Genomic DNA, 14,329 nt, shown 5'->3' with positions numbered 1-14,329 from the left:
TGCTTTTCTGTTAGAGCTTCTAATAGGTGGAATACTCTACCAAATGAAATAAGAAACTGCACCACCTACCATAATTTTACACAAAGTCTCAAGACCTGGCTCTTGGATAGTCAGACTTGTGAACATTTTTAATCTCCTAGTATTTTTTATATTAATGTTAGTATTGCTAACCTCCTGCTAACAAGTTTAATGTTTTGATATCTTGCTAGGTATCAAACTTAGCTCACTTTGCATTGCTTGAATATGTATGAATAACTAATTTGTATTTTAACTATTTTTACCATCATATTAACCTGTCCTATATTAACGCATCCCTCACGAGTGATGTAGCTTATTTTATCTTTTCGTTATGGCTTGTTACTGTTTTGCATGGTTGAACGGTGTTAGAAGATGGCTTGTGGTCATTTTGGCCGATGTTGCTTGGCCGTGTTTGGATGCTTGCATAATACCTTGTACTGAATGTGAATGCTGTTTGATGATTGATTGAAGATATGCTGGTGCTTTGCTGCTTCTTGTGGCTCTGCATGGCAAACAGGGATAGCTTCTCTGATGCTTTAGCTGTCTGTGTGGTGTCTTGTTGACTTCTGTCTGTAGAATTTAACCTGTACTAATGTCTTGCTCTTTCCTGTTGCTCTGGTCTAAAATCATCTGGCCAAAAGGACTACAGTTGAAAATTAGCTGGCTGGCTAACACTGGCACATTTACAGAAATGTTGATTAATGTGTGTAGTCCTTTATAAATAAAGAATAAGAATAAGAAAATGGAAAACAATACAGTAAATACATTTACGCCAGTGGTAATGTGAAAAATGCGTTCCACTCACCACTTTAAACAGCATGTTGTTGACTCTCAGTAGCGGAGGTGTAACCGGAGGAGGCACAGACTCTGCGTCTGCACACACGTTTTGTACATGAGCATCATCACCCTTTATCTTATTCACAGTAACATATCAATGTAACATGTTGATAAGCACTATTACCATTAGTGCTTATCAACATACATATTTATAAATTGGCCTACCGTTTTTTGGGCGACTTTCGACAGCCTCCAAGCTTCTCCTTAGCTGGGTTAGGCCCTTGCACAGCATTTACGGGATTGGGGAACTCAGGGTTAGGTTTTCCGTTCATAAAATGCTACATGAAAGATAAAAACAAAATTATTTAAAGTTGCTTGTTGGGGCGCTATGTTCGACTTTGTTGTAAACTGACAAAAATAAAGTTGGGGAGCTCAACACAACAGCAGCTAATGTAGCTAGCGTTAGCTAACATGTTAACTAATGTTGGCTAAAGCTAAAGGGCTCGTTAAACTTAGCTTAGACAGTAGGTTAACATTCTGGCAATGATATCCATGGTAATCATAACTAGTATCCGATTTACAAACGCCGTGGGCGCACCGTTTCACCATCTTGCTTGGAGTCAGTGTTTGTCGGACCTGCTCACATAGTAACGGTTGCTATGATGTGTGATTGGACAATGGCCGTTTTGGGGGAGGGGCCGGCGAGAGGTCAATTCCGCTTCCAACCTGTAGGGGGACCAAAGCGGGAAAAGTTCCATAGTGTTGCTTTAAAGAAATCTATCAGCGAGAGCCAAAGAACAGGACTGAAAATGAGCCACGGTGATATGTGTAAGTCTTTAACTTCCTCTTTGATGCAGCATCTTACATAGGTTTATATTATACAAACAGCACATGTTCCACCAAAACAAGTTCCTTCTGCAGACCCACTGCCACTGGGTCTAACGGTAGCGGTCCGCTGACCCCGCTGCCGCTAACTGTCCCTCCTCAATCCCTGCCACTCCGGAGAATGAGTCTCCCGAGCTGCATCGGCCGGCTCTCCTCCCAGAAAGCTGCAACAATTAACCTAAGGCTCTTCTCAAACTATTGGATGGATTTTATCTAGTTCTTGAGTTAATCTTCAGAGTGTGTTTCTGCTGTCTGACGTTAACTTGACTGCTCTGTTTGAGCTGTTTTTCTTACCTAGGACTGTGTGAGCTAGGATTTAGTTTCACTCAGGAGTTTGAGAGAGATAAGAAACAGTTAAATTTAATAACAGGACAACTCCGTCATTTAGTAAACTGGGGAGCCATCTCCAAACCCTCTGATTCTAAGAAGAGTTTACCTCCTAAAAGCTGAAGTCAGCAGAGTTTTTAAATGAGAAATGAGCTCTGTTGTAAACAAGTGTTGCTGCATTCCTTATTGGAAACTTTTTCTTTTTACTTTAGTACAAACTGCAGCTGCTCTGACAAAGTATGTACTGTTGCCTGCAGTACAGTCTGCAAACAATAGAGACATAAAACTCTGTGATAACATCACAGCTTTAACTTTGAGCCTCTTGCTCAGATATGCTGCACAGAGGATTGTGGGTCAGAAAAGCACGCTGGCTTGCATACGGCAAAATGCCACTGCATACATTAGGACATATATTTGGCATACTGCATTTGATATACTATGTATTGGGACAAATTAAATCTTTTCCTGGCATACTAATGGTAGTATGGGCATTGCAAGACACCCAGTATCTCTCTCAAAGTGCTCTTCTTCCAGGAATGAACAAAGCTTGATAACCCCTCCCTCCTCTAAACAAATCACATGGCAGCTGCTTCAATGCATTTAGGGGTGTGGTCCAGGTCAAGACAATCTCCTGAACAAACAAAGAAAAGCTGTTTGGCATTGTCAGAGAAGTTTTGACAAATTTTTCATGGGCACAGCCCACATACTCAGCTCTGTTGCTCATCCCACAAATGCAAGTTCCTTACAAATGAGGCAACATTTAAAAGGGGAATAATCATGCTTTCTAATGGTATAGGATGTATTGCCCAGAATCATTGTTACAACAAAGAAATAATCTACCAAACACGAATTTCCTTATTATTTGTGCGTAGTTTATTTAAATCCTAAAAGATAAAACATGAATGTTACCACGTGTGGCTCCAGACGTATTTAAAGCTCAATATGTCTCTATTTCTTTATGTCATACTCACTGACTACACGTAGAAAGGTATCTCTGGTCATTTAAAAACACTATATTAATATAATAGATTCAATATTTTAAGAAACTAGGCTATAGAGCCGGCTGTTGTGTAGGAAACTGAAGGCAGCTGCCGACTGCTGTCGTGTGTGGATGACGTAACAACACGTAATCTTACAGGACACTGAACATCACCACACCCTGGTGGCTGTTGTTACCATGGTACTACATCAGACAACCAAGCCAACTTTACTAATGAATTACAGCAAAATCATATCACCATGTTATTAATTATTAAAAATAAAAAAGACATAAAACCCTTTTATGTATTTAATGATTATAATATTATGCACAAACACAAAATGCGAAGGACTGCAGTAGGACATTTTTTTGTGTTAGCCTAATCTGACATACTAAATCTTTTCCTAGCATATTTATTGTAGTATGGACATTACAACACCAAGCGCACCTCTTTTAGGAATGAAGCTGAACTTGATAACCAAACACATGCTCTTTTTAGATCAGATCTCAAACTATTTTCACTTCTCAGGAAGTAAGACTCAGACAGTTGTCACTGAGCGAGAGGTGAAATGGCGCAGAAAAGAGTTCAGCTCGACCTGGAAACCTTCTCTTGTTCCATCTGTCTGGATCTACTGAAGGTTCCGGTGACTACTCCCTGTGGACACAGCTACTGCATGAACTGTATTAAAAGCCACTGGGATGGAGAGGATAGTAAGTCCAGCTACAGCTGTCCTCAGTGCAGGACGACGTTCACACCGAGGCCTGTCCTGCTGAAAAACACCATGTTAGCAGATTTAGTGGAGGAGCTGAAGAAGACTGGACTCCAAGCTGCTCCTGCTGATCACTGCTATGCTGGAGCTGAAGATGTGGCCTGTGATGTCTGCACCGGGAGAAAACTCAAAGGATACAAGTCCTGTCTGCAATGTCTGGCTTCTTTCTGTGAGAAACATCTTCAGCCTCATTATGAATCAGAGACATTCAAGAAGCACAAGCTGGTGGAGCCGTCCAAGAAGCTCCAGGAGAACGTCTGCTCTCGTCATGATGAGGTGATGAAGATTTTCTGCCGTACTGATCAGCAGCTTATCTGTTATCTCTGCTCTGTGGAGGAACATAAAGGCCACGACACAACAGTGGCTGTGTCAGAAGTCAGAGATAAGCAGAAAAGGACAAACGTCTCACTGACAGGGACTGAAGTGGATGTTTTACTGCCACAACCAGAGCCCAAGACCAGAGCTGGATTCTTAACATATTCACGTGAAATCACACTGGATCCAAACACAGCAAACACAATGCTGTTATTATCTGAGGGGAACAGGAAAGCAACAGTAATGAGTCAAAAACAGTCTTATTCTAGTCACCCAGACAGATTCACTGGCTGGTCTCAGGTCCTGAGTAGAGAGAGTCTGACTGGACGTTGTTACTGGGAGGTGGAGAGGAGAGGAGGAATTGATGTAGCAGTCACATACAAGAATATCAGCAGAGCAGGGTGGTCGGGTGAATGTGGATTTGGATTCAATGACAAATCGTGGGCGTTAGATTGTAACAACAGTTATACATTTTGGTCAAACAATGTCCAAACTCCCGTCTCAGGTCCTGAGTCCTCCAGAGTAGGAGTGTACCTGGATCACAGTGCAGGTATTCTGTCCTTCTACAGCGTCTCTGAAACCATGACTCTCCTCCACAGAGTCCAGACCACATTCACTCAGCCGCTCTATGCTGGACTTGGGGTTTATGGTTGTTCTGGAGAGTCTGCTGAGTTGTGTAAACTGAAATAGACAGAAGTCATTTAAGGGTAAATTCTGTGTTTTAATTCTTTGACTTATTTCGTCTCCATGTTTGTTACTGAGAGCTGAATGTTGTGTCATTCTATTTTTTTTACGTTTTTCATGTGTTGACACGTTTTAGTTGTTTTTTTCTTACTTTTTTATGCTTTTATAAAAGATTTTGTAAATTTTTTATTGCCGTTTTAAACCTGTTGAGATGGTTTTATTTTAATTGTCGCTTTCTTATTCCATCCTGTTTTGTATCTAACTGTTAGGATGACTCCTTTTCCCTTCCTAAAGAGAGTCAGAAACTGTCTGATGGTTCTGGTTCTATAAGTCCCATAACATAAGTAGAAACTGTCTGATCGTTCTGGTTCTATAAGTCCCATAACATAGGTAGAAACTGTCTGATGGTTCTGGTTCTATAAGTCCCATAACATAGGTAGAAACTGTCTGATGGTTCTGGTTCTATAAGTCCCATAACATAGGTAGAAACTGTCTGATGGTTCTGGTTCTATAAGTCCCATAACAAAGTGTCTGATGGTTCTGGTTCTATAAGTCCCATAACATAGGTAAAGTTGCTGCGTTGACTGAGGGGAAATGACTCAAAGTTGAAGTTATTTTAAAACCTTCAAAGATTCGGCTCTTTAACTCTTATTTAGTCTTCATGTTTGTTGCTGCGAGCTGATTGGTGTGGCCTTCTTCACTGCACAGAGATCAGCTGTCAATCAAACATTCTGGGCGGTACTTTGACATCTTGTCATTAGTTGTTGTGTAAATGTTTGAGTTTCTTTAGGTGGCGCTCCTTCCTGTGTCTGTTTGAAACATGAAAACCTCTCTGAGTTCTAAATGTTTGATGAATATTTGTATTGATGTATTTGTATGAGGCCTTAGAAATATCTGGGAATTAGAACAAAATGATGCCCAAAGATATTTTTTTTGGGTGTGTTTACTTTTTTGGGGGGGATTTTTTTGTGGGCTCGTTGTTTTTTTGATGTACACAATTAATATGAATACAAAAACTAATTTTTTGGGGGGAAAAGGGGGGGGAAAAATGGAGGGGGGGGGGAAAGGGATTTTTTTTTTGTGTTTACTCCATATGGATGCAAATAGGTTGACGATGCAAATATTTCTCTGGGATAAACACATTATTGGTTCTTGGTCTAAAGATATATGCATATTGTTTTGTAACTATGGGTTTGGTGAGTCTTTTTTGAATAATAAAAAGCTAAATATTGGTTTGTTTAAAGAATCTGCATTTGCTAAAGACAAAGAGCAACGGGCTGACGATATATGGACTAAGACAAAAATGTGTATTTTTATGATGATAAAACCTGAATATGGCTCAGAGAATCATGTTGTATATAATTAGTCCAAAAGGCAAAGCTCTCTATGTGCTCAGTTGAGATCTGGTGTTTTACCTTTGACTGTTGAAACAGGACGATATGTTAATGTAGAAGAGGAAAGAGGATCTGTCTGATGTGGTGTGTAAATGATATACAAAATGAGTTCCATTTTATTGTCCTTTTTATTGTAAACAGGTTATGCTTTGTTTTAGTCAGATTAAAACAGATATTGATTTTGTAAATATGGATGATGCTCAAAGACTGAGACGGCTGTTCACGTGTTATCTTGAGAAATCCTGAGAGTAGAGAAAAAAAAGATTTTTACCGAGATGTTCTGTAGATATTAGTTGTTGTTATTTATGTATTTCTCCATGTTATATATGTGCGGGACAGGAAGATGTCTGTTAAAACGCGGTGTCTTGTAATCCCATGTGGGACGGGCCAAAAGTTTGGCATGACCTAGAAATCAAATCAAACTAAAAGTGTCTTTAGTTTCTCTTCCATTGCATGGCTCTGAAGAGAGAAAGCACCAGACCTCCTTTATCCTACACACTTTGTTCTCTTTGTGGACATTTGTAAAGAAGTCTAGATTTATCTTTTTTGTTGGGCGGACCAAATGTTGTTATCATAATCATAATAAATAACTCATTCTTCTCTTTTACATAGCTGAGATTCCGGTTCAAACAAAGTGATTGTGTGGATGAAGTGAATGTGTTGATGAAATCATTGAACAAGAGTCTTTGAACAGACTTTACTGATGGGATGTGTGAACAAACTGAAGCTTTACATGATGAATAAACTAACATGAACAAAGTATTTTCTTCCTGTCTTCATTCCAGGATTTCATACAAAGCTGACAGAGAAAATGTGAAACTGATATGAGAGTATAACTGAGGCACTTTTCCTCCTGAAACACCACAAAGTACAGTGTTCATGTTTAGAGTCAGTCAGTCTCTGTCCTTTCAACTTTTCTCACTAAAACTGCTCCGTCACAGAGAAATGAGCAGAGTTTTCTAGCACTTGTTTACAGCGTTTAAGTAGTGTGTGTTAGAGCATTTCAATAGTGTATATTAGTGAGTTTAAGTATTGTGTTGAAATAATGTCAATAGTGTGTATGAGAGCATTTAAGTGGTGTGTGTGAGAGCTTATCAGTAATGTGTGAGAGCATTTCAATAGAGAAACAGTAAAATGTAAGTAACACTTTATTTGCAGAGCCTTTTAAAAAACACGCAGTAACAAAGTTCTTCACACACATGCACATATGAAGAAATAAGAAAATTACAAAATACAAGTTAATATAAAATACTGCATGAATGGGGTGTAGCCGTTTACACGAAGGCTAGTGTAAAAAGTGCAGAGGATCAGTAATTTATCAGTAAAAGAAGGCGTTTGTTTGACTAAAAACAGGCTGCGGTCCAGTGTAAACATGCTTAAAGGTGTCGTCAGGGTGGAGGATAAATACTTATAAATCATGGCTATAAAGTATATATTTTTCTTTAATTATGTCTGTAAATATACGACTCTTTCCCTGAAGTGGTAATGACTGTAAAACCCTGTTTTTATGTTCAGCAGCCACCTGAGGGAGACGTGCAGAGAGATTGCACAGTGTCGTTTCCCAGCACAGAAGGAAAAGGACGAAGTTACATAATACTGCGAGACGTGAACGCACGTGATCCTTCGACATGTAACAGCCTGCAGTGGGAAGTCCATATATGGTCGGACAGGTGTGTCTGCAGGTTCACAGCTGTGCTGGGAGGGGTTGATCTGCAGAGACAGAGACACACAGAGACTGAGACATAACGTTGGTCAGAGATACACATAATCTAATGTCTTGACAGAAATTGAAAAGATATTTGGGCTAAAATGACAGATGGACCCAATGTCTCTTATTCTTGGTCTCCCTGCTAGATATGTAGTGTTAAAAACCAGAGACTCTTCTGTATTCTTACATATGCAGCTAGGAAGAATCTATTATTGCAGTAGATTAGTGATAAACAGCCAACTGTTAAGGGCTGGCATAAAGTGGTGTTTGATTTAGTACCTCTGGAATACCTGACATGTGTGATACATTCCAAATCAAAGCAATTTTATAAAGTTTGGGAACCTTATCTGAATTATTTGGATCCCATTGACATTATGTTACAGGGATTTTTCTGAAAGGTCATAAGAGAGAGTACTTTGCTGCATATGTTTTCTTTCTTTATTCATTCATTTTTATTGTATGTGTGTAGCTGAGCCCATTTTTTTTTAATTTTGGTGTTGTGTTTTTGGATGTGTGTGTCTGTTCCTCAGATCCTGAACAGGACTTCCTGCTGCAGCTGAAGAGACCTCGCGTTCTGCCTGATGAGACGCCTCACACACACACTCTGCTACTGCAGCAGCCCACACACACACACACACACACACACACACACACACACACAAAAAAAAACCCCACACACACACACACACACAAAAAAAACACACAGCCACCATTTACACACTACACACACACACACACACACACACACACACACACACAGCACCGCTCGCACCTGTCGCAGCTGCACACCATCTCCCACCTGACACACACACACCTGTCCCAGGCCAGCCCCGCCTCCTTTGAAGTAGTGACATTTGACAGTAAGTGTAGGAGCTGCTGTGGCCCCTGTATATGTTTACTGGTATTCTTAGTTAGGGCACACTTCAGAGCCATAATATCCTGCTTAGTAGGTGAAGTATAGGCTACAGGCTATACACTGAAGTGAAATGTTACCTTGTACCTGTAATGTTAGTATGATTTTAGTGAGGTGAGATGTTTTACCTCTTATTTTAAAGCATCTTATAACTAAAAGCACTCTATGAATAATTCCTGAAACTGGCTGATATAGAGGATTTATGATGCTTTTGTGTTCAGCAGCCATCTCTCCTGCAGCCATTCAGCGGAGCACTACATCAGGTCAGTCACACTCAGACACTTAATAGCAAGCTTTGCATCTGGCCATGCTAACATGTAACACTGGTTTAATCTATTAGGTTAAAAATAATGTATACGCGAATCCCAAAATGAAAATTGAATACCTACCCATCAAATCAATATCCCTATAGTCTGATATTTGGATCCAGCCCTACTTCTTACCAGTAAATACTGTATATGACCCTTATAGGAGCCCCAGACCCCCCCGTTTAGAATGTGTTGACTTGATTTCTGAATCTGGGGCCTTATTTAGTTCAGTTTGAGCTCACCCTAACCCTCGTGTCGTCTTCCTGTTGACCATCCACTTGTTTTCCTTCGGGTCAAAATTTAACGTTTTTCTTGCTTTTGTCAATGCTTTGTTTCATTAATGGCCAATAAACCTAACTTAAATGACATTATACCTCATTTTTTTTGTTTAAAAAAACAGAAATTATGAATTATTTTGACTATTAGTTAAGGGTGTTGAGTGGATCACAGACTGGTTTATGTCAAAGTTTAGTTAGGACACTGTTTTAAAACACTTCTTCTTTTTCAAATGCTATAAAATTGAATTAAAAAAAATCAAATTCCAATGGAATTAATGATTGATTTTACCTGTAAAGAATGTTGTCAGGGTTCCATACAATGTTCATGCATGCATCCAGGTTATTTTGGGGCAATTTGGTTGAAAGAAACCCATATTTGTGATATAAAAAAAGCTTTTAAAAGGGGTCAAACACAAGGGTTAAAAAATGAACTGTTTTTGACTGATTTCTTTTACACGTAGTGGTGTGTTCTTTATACTATGACAGGTTTTTATATCTCCTTGCTTACAGGTTTTGTAATACATGATAATATATGAAACTGTAACATCAGTATCATGGCCTATACTGTGGCTATACACAGCCCTAACGCCATGGTGGTTTAAAATCAGGTACCATATGCACCTTTTTAACTTTGAGCCCCTGGCCCTTCACAGGTCTCGGCACGGCTCTGTTGTTTCTCTAATACCTGGAACAGTCATTCCCATCCCATAAGCTGCTTTTTGCAATGCAAATGTTGTTCACTGCTCCAGTAAATAGGACGTACCTTAGATACGACCAGGCAATGGGGAGAGGGAGCGAGTGAACAATGATGGTCACATCAGAGAGGAATATCACCCATAATGCTTTGCAGTTACGCCCTTGTGGCTTTTGGCAATGTATGCTGTTACGTAATATTAATAATAATAATAATAAATTGAATTTACTCAAAGTCGCTTTACAGGGCAGGGTAGATTATAAAAACATAACAAAACAAAACGAGCAAACAAAACAAGTAGAACAAAAGAAGATACAGATGAAAAAGGGAGGGGGGCAGGTGGACTATGGGTAGGCTGAGGTGAAGAGATGGGTCTTGAGGCGGGACTGGAAGATGGTGAGGGACTCAGAGGTGCGGATCTCTTGGGGGAGGGAGTTCCAGAGCCTGGGAGCCAGGCTCTGGGGCCAAAGCTCTGTCGCCAGGTTGGACTTTAGGAGGAAGCGCTGGAGGTGGATCTTAGGGACCGTGGAGGGTTGTTAAGGGGAGAGGAGGTCAGTGAGGTATGAGGGGGCCAGATGGTGGAGGGCTTTATAGGTGAGGACCAGGATTTTGTAGGTGATCCGGTGGGAAATGGGAAGCCAGTGGAGTTGTTTTTTAGGACTGGAGTGATGTGGTGCCAGGATTTGGAGCAGGTGGTAGGTGGGGCGGCTGAGTTCTGGACCAGTTGGAGTCGGTTGATGTTGGTAGAGCATTCCGAGGAGGAAATAAGTTATAGTAGTCAGTGGGAGGAGATGAAGGCGTGAATGAGTCTTTCAGCAGCAGGGGGTGTGACAGAGGGTCTGATTTTGGCGATGTTCCGGAGGTGAAAGAAAGAGGTTTTAATGACTTGACGGATGTGAGGCTGAAGGGAGAGGGTGGAATCAAAGATAACGCCAAGGTTGCGGGCCTGGGGAGATGGGGAGACAATGGTGCCGTCGATGGTGAGGGTGGGGTTATTGGTTTTGCTGAGTGTGGATTTGGAGCCTATGAGGAGGAATTCTGTTTTGTCGCTGTTAAGTTTGTTGGATGCAGTTGTGTTGCATCCAGGTTTTTCCAGCTGACAGACAGGAGTTGATGTGGGAGAGGGGAGGATTGTGGGGGGATTTGGTGCTGAGGTAGATCTGGGTGTCGTCAGCATAGCAGTGGAAGTCCAGGTTGAAGTGGCGGAGTATCTGACCAAGAGGGAGGATGTAGATGATGAAGAGGAGGGGGCCAAGTACGGAGCCTTGGGGAACACCTTGAGTGACTGTGGCTGTGGCAGAGGTGTGGTTGTGGAAGAGAGATAAAATGGGATCTGTTGGAAAGGTAGGAGTGGACCCAGCTGAGTGCAGTACACCGATACCGAGGTCTTTGAGTCTGGTGAGCAGGATGTTATGGCTCACAGTATCGAAGGCTGCACTCAGGTCGAGGAGGATGAGGATGTTGAGGGAACCGGTGTCAGCAAAGGTGAGGAGGTCGTTGAGGACTTTGAGGAGAGCGGTTTCTGTGCTGTGTAGGGGGCGAAAACCAGATTGGAGAGGTTCGAATAGGTTATTGGCAAGAAGATGGGTTTGTAGTTGTGAGGCGACTATGCGTTCCAGGGTTTTAGACAGAAAGGGGAGGTTGGATATTGGGCGGTAGTTGTTGAGAAAGGAGGGATCCAGACCAGGTTTTTTAAGGATTGGGGTGACAGCAGCAGTTTTGAAAGCAGAGGGGACAGTTCCAAGGGACAGTGAGGAGTTGAAGAGGTTAGTGAGGTAGGGGCATAAGGGCATTAAGGGCCGACGGGTGGGGGAGAGGAACTACTAATGAAACTCAGTTAGTTTTAGTTTAATATTTATTGACTCAGTGCAGAGAGGAAATGTTGGCTGTAAAAAGCAACAAGTGATAGAAAACTCTGCTCATTTCTCTGTGACGGAGCAGTTTTAGTGAGGAAAAGTTGAAAGGACAGAGACTGACTGACTCTAAACATGAACACTGTACTTTGTGGTGTTTCAGGAGGAAAAGTGCCTCAGTTATACTCTCATATAAGTTTCACATTTTCTCCGTCAGCTTTGTATGAAACCCTGGAATGAAGACAGGAAGAAAAGACTTTGTTCATGTTAGTTTATTCATCATGTAAAGCTTCAGTTTGTTCACACATCCCATCAGTAAAGTCTGTTCAAAGACTCTTGTTCAATGATTTCATCAACACATTCACTTCATCCACACAATCACTTTGTTTGAACCAGAATCTCAGCTATGTAAAAGAGAAAAATTAGTTATTGATTATGATTATGATAACAACATTTGGTCCCCCAAACACATAAATGTAGATCTAGATTTCTTTACCAATGTCCACAATGAGAACAAAGTGTGTAGGATAAAGGAGGTCTGGTGCTTTCTCACTTCAGAGCCATGCAGTGGAAGAGAAACTAAATACACTTTTAGTTTGATTTGATTTGTGGGTCACACCAAACTTTTGGCCCGTCCCACATGGGATTACAAGACACCGCTATTTAACAGACATCTTCCTGTCCCGCAGATACATAACGTGGAGAAATACAAGAATAACAACAACTAATATCTGCAGATCATCTCAGTAAAGATCTTTTTTTCTCTTCTCTCAGGATTTCTCAAGATAACGTGTAATGTGAAAAGCCGTCTCAGTCTTTGAGCATCATCCATATTTACAAAATCAATATCTGTTTTTATCTGACTAAAACAAAGCATCACACTGTTCACAATAAAAAGGACAGTGGAAAATAAAATGGAACTCATTTTCTATATCATTTACACACCACATCAGACAGATCCTCTTTCCTCTTCTACATTAACATATCGTCCTGTTTCAACAGTCAAAGGTAAAACACCAGATCTCAACTGAGCACATAGAGAGCTTTGCCTTTTGGACTAATTATGTACAACATGATTCTCTGAGCCATATTCAGGTTTTATCATCATAAAAATACACATTTTTGTCTTAGTTCATATATCATTAGCCCATTGCTCTTTGTCTTTAGCAGACACAGATTCTTCAAACAAACCAATATTTAGCTTTTCATTATTAAAAAACGACTCACCAAACCCATAGTTACAAAACAATGTGTAAATATCTTTAGACCAAGAATCAAGAATGTGTTTATCCCAGTGAAATATTTGCCTCGACAACCTATTTACATCCATATGGAGTAAGCAATTCCATAACTGAGCTATACATATCTTCCAACAAGCCTCACATGATTCCCATCCCATATCTCCCACTAAAGACAGTTTTGGTGCATGTTTGTGCACAGCCAGAAAATATCTTATGGCACCATATCAAACATTTACACTACAACAGTTTTCATGTTTCAAACAGACACAGCAAGGAGCGCCGTCTAAAGAAACTCAAACATTTACACAACAACTAATGACAACATGTCAAAGTACCGCCCAGAATGTTTGATTGACAGCTGATCTCTGTGCAGTGAAGAACGGCCACACCAATCAGCTCTCAGCAACAAACATGAAGACTAAATAAGTCAAAGAGTTAAAACACTGAATTTAACCCTTAAATGACTTCTGTCTATTTCAGTTTACACAACTCAGCAGAGTCTCTAGAAGACCATTCGAACCAGAGTCCAGAATAGAGCGGCTGAGTGAATGTGGTACTTGTGGAGAAGAGTTTTTTTTTAAAAAAAAGGTGTAAAAAAAAAAAAAAAAAAAAAAATAAAAAAAAAAAAAAACTAATTTTAAAAAAAAAAAAAAAAAAAAAAGGGAAAAAAAAAAAAAAAAAAAAAAAAAAAAATTTGTTTCACAATCTAATGCCCAATATTTGTCATTTAGTCCAAATCTACTTTCATCTACCCCCCCTCCTCTGCTGATATTCTTGTAGGCGACCGCTACATACACTCTCCCTCTCCTCTCCAACTCCCAGTAACAACGTCCAGTCAGACTCTCTCCACTCAGGACCTGACACCTGTTAGTGAATCTGTCTGGGTGACGAAAATAAGACTGTTGTTTTTTCATTACTGTTGCTTTCCTGTTCCCCTCAGATAATAACAGCATTGTGTATGCTGTGTTTGGATCCAGTGTGATTTCACGTGAATATTTTAAGAATTCAGCTCTGGTCTGGGGCTCTGGTTGTGGCAGTAAAACGTCCACTTCAGTCCCGGTCAGTGAGACATTTGTCCACTTCTCTATCAGAACGTCCTGTAGTTTATCTCTGACTTCTGACATGGCCGCTGTCATGTCCTCAAAGCAGCTCAGAGGGGATGATGGTGTTGATTGGCTGGTGTGA

At 40.5% G+C, this 14,329-nt stretch overlaps 2 protein-coding genes across 2 annotated transcripts in view; both read left to right on the top strand.

The window, feature by feature from the left end:
• LOC120545708 (tripartite motif-containing protein 16-like) overlaps positions 1–7,872 on the top strand; it is a 22,481-nt gene extending 14,609 nt beyond the window's left edge. Inside the window, exon 4 of the transcript XR_005636726.1 lies at positions 7,820–7,872. The gene's annotated coding sequence lies outside the window, so the exon portion shown is untranslated. The remainder of the gene's footprint in view (positions 1–7,819) is intronic.
• On the top strand, positions 3,556–14,329 carry LOC120545080 (E3 ubiquitin/ISG15 ligase TRIM25-like). The gene is made up of 2 exons (XM_039779071.1): positions 3,556–4,211; positions 14,122–14,329. Exons 1-2 carry the CDS (start codon positions 3,556–3,558, stop codon positions 14,327–14,329), a joined length of 864 nt encoding a protein of 287 aa, XP_039635005.1.

Source organism: Perca fluviatilis, chromosome 17, assembly GCF_010015445.1.
Source record: "Perca fluviatilis chromosome 17, GENO_Pfluv_1.0, whole genome shotgun sequence".
NCBI lineage: Eukaryota > Metazoa > Chordata > Actinopteri > Perciformes > Percidae > Perca > Perca fluviatilis.
Note: the sequence above shows the minus strand (reverse complement) of the source record. Positions and strands in the feature narration are given on the sequence as shown.